We start from the raw sequence: 9,162 nt of genomic DNA on the forward strand, positions 1-9,162 counted from the left end.
CGCCGGAGGACTGGCGTTTGCCCACATGGCATCCTGTACCTTCCCTGCAATGACACTCACCACACTTTCTTACTCACTGCTAAGCTCCAAAAGAGCTGGAATCACTTGTACGTTCTTTATTGCTCTATCCTTATCTTTTAGCATGTGCCTGGTATATGGAAAGAAAAGTAGATTTGTTTTAAAAAGCACATGGAACAACGCACCAGACCCGCACTCCTCAAAACCGTCAGGGTCCTCTAACACAAAGCCTGAGAAACCATCACAGCCAAGAGGAGCTTCAAGAGACATAAAGACAAAATGCAGCGAGGTGCAGCTCTATTCACAGTAGCCAAGACGCGGAAGAAACCTGGATGTCCATCAACAGATGGATGGATAAAGAACTGTGGTGGATCGATGCAATGGAATATCACTCAGCCATAAAAAAGGAATGGAATCGAGTCAGTCGTAGTGAGGTGAATGAACCTAGAGTCTATCATGCAGAGTGAAGTAAGTCAGGAAGAGAAAAGCAAATATCATATATGAACGCACACATGTGCAATCTAGAAAAATAATGCTGATGAACCTATTTGGATGGCAGGAAGAGAGGCACAGACATAGAGAGTGGACAGGTGGATACAGTGGGGAAGGAGAGGGTGGGATAAACCGAGAGGGCAGCATTGACACACACACACCACCATCGGCAAAACAGAGCCGGTGGGAGCCGCTGCGTGACACCGGCCCAGCTCGGGCTCTGTGATCACCCAGAGGGCTGGGGGAGGGAGGCCCAAGAGGGAGAGGACATGTGTACAAATATAGTTGATTCACTTTTTCACACAGCAAAAGCCAGCACCACATTGCAAAGCGATTATCCTACAAACTAAGATTTGTACAACGCAATGAGGTGTCCTGGATGGTATCCTAGGACAGTAGGTAAAAGGTAAGGGACTCTGAATAACGTGTGGACCTAATTAATCATTATTGTACTAATATTGGTTCATGAATTGTGACAAGTGTGTTGCGTTAATATAAGTTGCTAATAATACAGGACACTGGATGTGGAATATACGGGAACAGTTTTTACTAGACGGATGACTTTTCTGTAAATCTAAAACTCTTGTAAAATAAAAAGTTAACAAACATCTGGATAATGATCCTCAAGTACCTTTGTGCCCCCAGCCTGCACAGTAGCCCTTCTTCACTGCTCTGACCCTCTCCACTTCCTCTCACCATCTCCGAAAAAAACACCTCTGTTTGCTAAGCCTGGAGCCACGGAATGTGCTCTTTGCCTGGCAGTGAGAAGCCTGGGTTCCTTTGCCATCATCCCACTGCATGGCTTTGTGTAAACCCTTTGCCCTCCGTGGGCTTTAGTTTACTCATCTGTTCAGTGGGCGGGTAAGATGAGAAAGGTCTTTCGAGTTTCCCCGTGATGACAAGGATGGCATCTCATTCACCTCAGTAACCCCAGCTTCTAAGACAGCCCCAGGCACACGGCAGACACTGAATAAAACTTTGCTGAATAAATAACTCAATAAACATTGCTTGATATTCTATTAATGCAAACTTCTAAAGTCAGCCTAGCATCTCCAAATCTGTTTCCTTTTGGACTTGACTTAAATCTCCCTTTGTGTCTTTCTCCAATTGTTCATTGTCACTTATAAGCACTTGAGTAGCAACTGAAAGAGGTTGGGACCCTCAGGCTTTGAACTCCCTGGAGCTCAGACGCAGCGGTACCAGCTGAGATGGTGGGGACCTTGCATCCAAATCCTGTCACACCGCGTCACCCAGCTTCTAGGGCTGGCCTTTCCAAGGGACCCAGCCACCCCTTCCCAGCCTCTTTCTCCTACGAGCCCAGAGTTGGAGGGCCTGGCACTCCCAGCCCCTGTTGAGGAGACCCCAGCAGATCTCTTAGAAGAAGACAGCTCAGGCCCAGGGAGGGGAGAAGCGAGAAGTCACCAAAAGCAGAAAAATCTCTGGACCCTACAAAGTGGTCTAGAGACCTGGATCTTAGTCCCAGCCCCCAGTCTGCTCCTCAGACACACGCAGAGATCTGGGCAAGTTTTTCTCTGTCTCTGGGTCCCCTGCCAGGGCTGGGATGGGGTTGGGCGCCAACCAGGCTGAGAGCCCTTTCTGGTTGCTGGGGACGTGGGCTGCACCATCCCCTACCTCTTATCTCTGGGTTTTCCTCTGCATAGAAAATGCTCCCCGCTCACCACCCAGCCTCTGCCCTTCAGAAAGCAGGCTCCTAGCATGCAGCCTGTCTCCAGTCCTCACTCACTGTCCCTGCCAGCCCCTCAGAACACTTTGCACATTCCCCCTCCCAGATCTCCACTCTACCTGCTCATGTAACCATCTGTCTGCACCGCCGGGAGCCCCCAACGGCCTGTTTGCCCCCCTACCCCCGTACCCAGCCCGCTGCCTGGGGCATCGGTAATGAATCAGGACTCGTGGAATAAGCAGATGCATGAGCAAACGGACGAAGGCATGTGTGAACAAACAAAACCACCGAGCACTGTACCATCCTATCATTCTGGAAAGCTCATCTCAAGTTTCCCGGAGAGGGGGTAAGGTTCTGTGATAGCATCTGCAAAATGATAAAATAATAACGCCAGCAGCCTGTGGTTATCGCTGTAAATTCCTGTGGGTTTTCCCTGGTGAGTTTCAGAAGAGGGCAGACAAGCACAGCCCCCCTCCTCCAGCCCCCTCCCGGCCCCCAGTTCTCCTCCCGGCTGCCTCCTCCCAGTCCCTGCTCTTTCCCCATCTCTCTCTGTGTCTCTCTGTGTCTCTCTGTCTCCGTCTCTCTGTCTCTCTCTCTCTGTCTCTCTCTGTCTCTCTGTATCTCTCTGTGTTTCTCTATATCTCTCTCTCTGTGTGTCTCTCTCTCTGTGTCTCTCTGTCTCTCTCCCCCTCTGTCTCTCGTGCATTTCCCTCCACTCCCCTCCCAACCCCTTCATCGAGGGCTCTCCAGGGGGGTCAGGTGCCTTAGGATGGGATCTCACTTCCACCCCAGCCCCCTGGACCTGCCTCATTTGCACTTTGGGCGTCTTGGCTCTGTTGTCAGCAAAGTGAGGGGCCAGGCGGCTGGCAGAGGGCCGCAGGGGCCCAGGAGAGAACGGTGGGGAAGCGCCCCTCTCAGGCTGCTGTGGTGATGGCATCAGGGCCATCGCTGACAGTATTGGTACCCGGAGGTCTTTGTGGAAGATGGTGACCCACTCTGGAGGAAATACATCCCCCCAGGGATTCTTTCAGCTCCTTCCTCCCAAAGCAATGACCACCCAGAGCCTGCTTCCCCCTGGCTCTCTCTAGCTTTGTATCCTTTTTAGTGTGGGCAGGAGCCGTCTGGATGGACAGTTTCCCAAACCTGGCTGCCCTCAGAAATCATCTGAGGGGCTTTTCATCACCGTGACCATCTTGGATGATTCCAGGAGTTTCTGAGCCCGTCGGTCCAGGGTGACCCTTCGCAATGGGTATTTACAGAACCAGACAGGTTGAATCTGCATGGAGGACAGGCATTTGAACTCCTGGTCTAAGCTGAATGAATGCTCATGAGACTATGGATGAATGAATGAATCAATAGCGATGGTAAATGAATACAGGGATAGATTCATGGATGAATTACAGTCCACCTCTGTGGGTAAATGAACAGAGGGACAGAGGAATGAATGAGTCAATCAGTTCAGTTCAGTCGCTCAGTCGTGTCCGACTCTTTGGGACCCCATGGACCGCAGCACGCCAGGCCTCCCTGTCCATCACCAACTCCCAGAGTTTACTCAGACTCATGTCCATTGAGTCGGTGAGTCAGTAGCGATGGTAAATGAACACAGGGACAGACGAATGGATGAATTGCAGTCCACCTCTGTGGGAAGAAGGGTTGGCATGTCCCCCAGACCTGTGCTCTGGACTCCAGCACGTGTGCTCACGTGTTCCACGCTTCCCAGGCCCAGAGGCGCAGCTGCTCCCGCCTCTCAGCTCTCTTGGTCTTCCCTGACCTCACCCCATGCCCCCCGGTTTCCCATTCGACTCCTTTCTGCCCCCTTTCTTCCCACGGTTCCCCTCAGCCTCCTCAGCCCACCTCCCAGCATAACATTTGCAACCTGGGGGTCCTTTACTCATCCCAAGGCACCCGTGTGAGAAAAAGCTTCAGACACAGTAGTTACACACACACACACGGAAAGATTTATTTTTCATGAACCGCAGTGACTAACAGGGTCAAAAAATAGCACAGACATTCCAAAGAAGGGGCGCGCGGAGCAGTGGCTGCCTCCTCCGCCATCTGTCCAGGACCACCGATGGGGCCTCAGAGGAGGCCCCTCCTCCCTTCTGGAAGCTTCCTCCAGCCTCGCCTGGATGCTCTGGGGACAGCCCTGGGCTGAGAACACGAGTCTGTGAAGACCCTGGCTGGAGATGGAAGGAGTGAGCTGAGAGAAGCCCGTTCCATCCACCCCGCGCTCTGCCTCTGGAGCTGGCTCCATTCCAGCCAACGTCAGCACATCCACTGACATCAAGCTGGCTTCTTCCTGCCCCCGCAGCTCCTGTCTTGTCCTTTACGATCTGCGTCCTCCAAGAACAAAACCCGGAATACGCACGCCGCGCCCTGGGTCCACAAAGGCCCCGCCAGCATCTCCATCCTCGAGGCCTCCATCCTCCGGCACCCGGCCCCAGCCCCCCAACCCAGCAGGAGGGGCCACGGGGGTCCCACCCTGATGGGGAGGTCAGGAAAAACCCACCCAGGGTTTTCCACCCCAGGCAGCCACCGTCCCCCACCATCACCAGGAAGAGGGCCACTGACCCTGGAAAAACAAAGGGTGCTGAAGAAAATGCTTATAAATTCAAAACAAGGTTGGCAGGCGTGGGAAAGGAGTCAAGGGAACCTCTGAAGCTCTCTCCCATCTCCCCCTTGGAACCAGGGACTGTGGCAGAGGGACCCAGGGTCCAGGACTTCTTTAAGCTTTACACGCCAGCTGCCTTGAGGAGGGATTCCCTACAGGGAGCCTGGGTGCACACTCATACTTCTCTCTTAATGCGCGGACCAGCCGTCAGAGCCCCCCAAACCAGTGGGGGTGGACTCATTCTAAATTGCCTCCGATGTCCCTTCTTCCCTCAAGGATACTGTGTGAAGAGCAGAGATGTGCAGAGCAGAGGGTGTTCATCCAGGGGACAAGTGACCCAGGCACCCAGCTCTTCAGGTTACGCCCATCCTTGTTGACACACGTGCACACACACAAAGCAGGCGTTCCCCCCCCCCCCCCCCATCAAAGGGACCCTTGGCAGCCACTCAGGCCAGCGCCCAAGAAGAATGTCCTGGGGATGTCGGATGGAGAGACAGGGAGAGGTCGGCTGCTCACCGGTCTGGAGGAGGTTGGAGAGATGAGGATTTGCGGAGGGGGCCCGAGCAGCCTTTAGACCAAACGCAGATGCCCTGTCTTTCTCCTTTCCCCTTCCCAACTCCCCACTCATACCGTGAAGCCAAGGAGCCTGCTGCTGCACCAACCCCACTGCCTTCCCGTCCCTGCGGAAAAGAGAGGATGAATAAAAGGGGCTAAGGACACATGTAGAAAGAGTGTCTAGTCAGTGGGCTGCAAGAAGGGAGGCCCCCTTCACGCATCGCTCGACCTCCAGGGACTGAAATACTCATGAACCCATCAAGTTGGAGTGAAAGCTCTGGCGCTCACAGCTGCAGAGTCAGGAGCCGCAACTTTGCTGACATCCAGCCATTCTCAGCCAGGTCCATTCCCTCCCGGGGGCCTCAGGGACAAAGAGCTTGAACCGGGCAGTGTGTCTGCAAGCTTCAGACGCCTTAACCCTTAGGGCCCCTTCAGAACAAGGAGGTAAAAAGAGAGAGACAGAGGGGGGAGGCGGAGGAGCCGTGGGGGAGGATGTGGGAGCCAAAAGGTCAGGATTCAAGAGGAGAAATTGCACTTGGTGGGGGCGGGGAGGGGAACAGAAGGACGAAAAGAGGGCGAAAACCAAAAGGAAACGGTGGGGGAAGCTGGAGATCCAGGAAGACGCTGGGGGGAAATGAAATCTGATGGGAGCCGGGAGGCACACCACTTCAGTTTCAGGGGCCGGGGAGGGGGGTGATGGAATGAACTTTGATGGAGCCGGGGCGCACATCATTTCAGTTTCTCCGTTTTATCTGCACGGAGAGAAACTGAGGCTGGGAGGATTTCAGAGCCGGGCAAGGTCAGTCTCGCGGAGACTGAGTGGCGGAGCGCCGGGGCTGCGGGCTTCCATCTCTTTCCCTCTAAAACCACAAACCTCTGAAGAAGCACTTCCCCGGGAGGAAGCAGGACAAGACCGACGCGGGGAGGAGAGAGGCGTGGAGCGCACGAGAGAAGGGGCGCCCCCGCCCGCTCGCCAGCTCCCCGCCCTTCAGACAGCAAGGGGCCCCGGGCCCGGGCGGGGGGGACCCCGGCCCTAGTCCACCACGAGGGTCTCCTGGCTGTAGGGGATGGACTTCTCCGGCGTCGGCTCCCCGCCCTTCCCCGCGCCGCCCGGCCCGGGGCCCTGGCTCTGCCCCGACGACGCCGAGGAGGAGGAGCTGGCCGACTTGTCCCCGCCGCCGCCGCCGCCCCGGCCGCCCCGGCCGCCGCCGCCGCCGCCGCCGCCCGCGCGCCAGGCGCCGCCGCAGCCCCGGCGGCCCCAGCAGAGCACGGAGGCGCAGGCCTGGCGGAAGCGGGGGTCGAAGAAGGCGTAGAGGAAGGGGTTGAGGCAGCTGTTGACGTAGCTGACGCAGGTGCAGTAGGGGAAGACGTTCATGAGGAAGAGGTCGAAGGCGCAGGGCCAGCGCAGCAGGCTGCCCAGCACGTAGAGCGTCTTCACCAGGTGGTAAGGCAGCCAGCACAGCGCGAAGGTGAGCACCAGCACCGCGATGATGGCCAGCAGCCGCCGGCGCTTGCGCAGGCCGCGCGCGCGCTCCTTGCCGAAGTGGCCGGCCACCGTGCGGCCGATGCAGAAGTAGCAGGTCAGCATGACGGCGAAGGGCCCCGCGAAGCCCAGCGCGGTGGACGAGACGCCCAGGCCCACCTCCCAGGCCCACTCGGCGTCGGGGCCGGCCACCAGTGAGTAGTCCATGTAGCACTGCACCCTGGTGGCGTTCTCCGCCTGCAGCACGGCGCCCGTGGCGCGGAAGACCAGCACGGGCAGGGCCAGCAGGCCGGCCAGCGCCCACAGGCCGCCCGTGGCCAGGGCGCCGCCGACCCGCGGCCGCAGCCGGGCGTTGGCCACCGGCCTCACGATGGCCAGGTAGCGGTCCAGGCTGAGGCCGGTGAGGCAGAAGACGCTGGCGTACATGTTGACGAAGATGAGATAGCTGCTGAGCTTGCAGGCGAAGGCCCCGAAGGGCCAGTCGTAGTCCCGGTAGGTGTAGGTGGCCCAGAGCGGCAGGGTCACCACGAAGGTGAGGTCGGCCACCGCCAGGCTGGCGATGAAGACGTCGGCCGCCCGCCGCCGGTCGCGGCCGCTGCGGAAGACGGTCCAGAGCACCAGGCCGTTGCCCGCCGTGCCCAGGACGAAGACCACCATGTAGATGGCGGGGATGAGGGCGCCGGAGGGCGGCCAGTCGGCGTACTCACACTCAGACTGGTTGTCCGCCCCATAGTAGCCGTCGTACTCGCCACCGTCTTCCATGCTGCGGCGCGCAGAGGTCAGCCGGGGTCCCACCCCGGGGTGCCGGGCTCAGCCAAGCACCCTGAGCTCCGGCTGGCAGCCTCGGGGAGGCGAGCCGGCAGGGCCGGAGGTGTCCAGCGCTTCTCGCGGCGGCCGCAGCAGCTCCCAGGACCCGGGAGGAGGAGGAGGCCTGGCTCCTGCAGGCTTCCCTCCAGCGGCCCCAGCCTCTGCTCAGACACTTCCTCGCGCCCTCCTGAGCCTCTCTCTCCTCCTTGGCTGTTCCGCCCTCCTCCCACCTCCAGACCAGCCCCTCACTTGGGAGTCTTAGGATCCTGAAGTTACAGCCCACTTTTTTTTTTTTTTCCTTTTCTTGTCACTGGGCAAGTGGACCAAATTGACCCCTGCCGTGCTGGGCAGGATGTTATCTGTGGTTTGCAGCCTGCTCTGTGCCTGACCCGGCCTCTGTCTCTCTCTCCCTCTCTCTCTCTGGATTCCTCTGGGTGTTTGCAGAACCTCTTCTCATCAGGCCTCTGCTCCCAAAACCCCCCTCCCCCGTTCTCACCCCCTCCCAGCCCCTCTAAATGGGGCAAATTATGCAGATTGAAAGCCAGCCTGAGCTGGAGCTGGGAGGGTAGGGGGCAGGAGGGTGTGAGATTTCGCAGGATGGTCCGAGCATCTGGCAGGCCCACCTGGCAAGCCAGTCCAGCCCCTCAGGTCCGTCTTCCCCGCTCCCCTCCTGCCCTCCCAGCCCCCACCCAGACCAGACTTCCCCCTCCCCTCCCCTGCCCGTCATCCTCTGTAACACCTCAGCTCTGAGCCTCTCCGGGAGGGTGTTTGTGCTCTACAGACGCAGTGACAGGGAGATGTCTGTGGGATCCTTCGGCTGTTAGCCGAGTGCAGATTTCAGAGAGCGCGGGAAGTGTCAGAGGATGCCGGGCCAGGGTCACAGCAGAGAGAAACCCTAGGCTGAAGGATGTCTAATCCAGCCATCGGGTCTATGGGGAAACTGAGGCTGAACCAGGTAAAGGTCTTGCCCAAGGTCACAGGGTAAATGTTCTCTTGGTTTGTCGTTTTGCTTTTCCTCTGCTCCGAGCACCAAGCCATGCCTGGCGTGTAGTAGGTGGTCACCAAATGGTGGTTGAGTGAATGAGTGAGTGAGTGGATGAATTAGGATGTGAAGGAAAAGGGGAGCCCATACATGGAAGAGCGGCTGTTTGAATTACTGTGCAGTGAGAACACAGATACATTTCGGTCCTTGAGTTCTTCCTGCTCTGCGTGGACCAGGAAGTTTCTATAAGACCTTGTGGGGATCAGGAAGTTAAAAAAACTGAAGGAGGAGACGGAAAAAGAGGCAGTCGATGCCATGGGCACCATCCCATAGAAACTGACCTTACCCTGTCCATTTGCCTCTCCAGGACCTCTGGGCAGGAAGGAGGGAGCAATGCACAAGATAGAATTCAAAATTGCCATCTACGTTGGTCAAGAGTGAGAGGGAGCAAAATGAGAAGAGTCTTGGCCACCTTCAAAGCACAAGGCTTACAAAATTAGAATCCGTCATCTCAAGCAACAGTTGATCCG

General features: G+C 57.3%; 1 protein-coding gene across 1 annotated transcript; it reads right to left on the minus strand.

Annotated features, from left to right (window-relative positions):
- Positions 1-4,129: 4,129 nt before the first annotated feature.
- On the minus strand, positions 4,130-7,841 carry APLNR (apelin receptor). Its single transcript, XM_061153812.1, has one exon. It carries the CDS (start codon positions 7,603-7,605, stop codon positions 6,394-6,396), a length of 1,212 nt encoding a protein of 403 aa, XP_061009795.1. The 5' UTR covers positions 7,606-7,841; the 3' UTR covers positions 4,130-6,393.
- Between the last annotated feature and the right edge of the window lie 1,321 nt (positions 7,842-9,162).

This window comes from Dama dama, chromosome 1 (assembly GCF_033118175.1).
Source record: "Dama dama isolate Ldn47 chromosome 1, ASM3311817v1, whole genome shotgun sequence".
Lineage (NCBI taxonomy): Eukaryota > Metazoa > Chordata > Mammalia > Artiodactyla > Cervidae > Dama > Dama dama.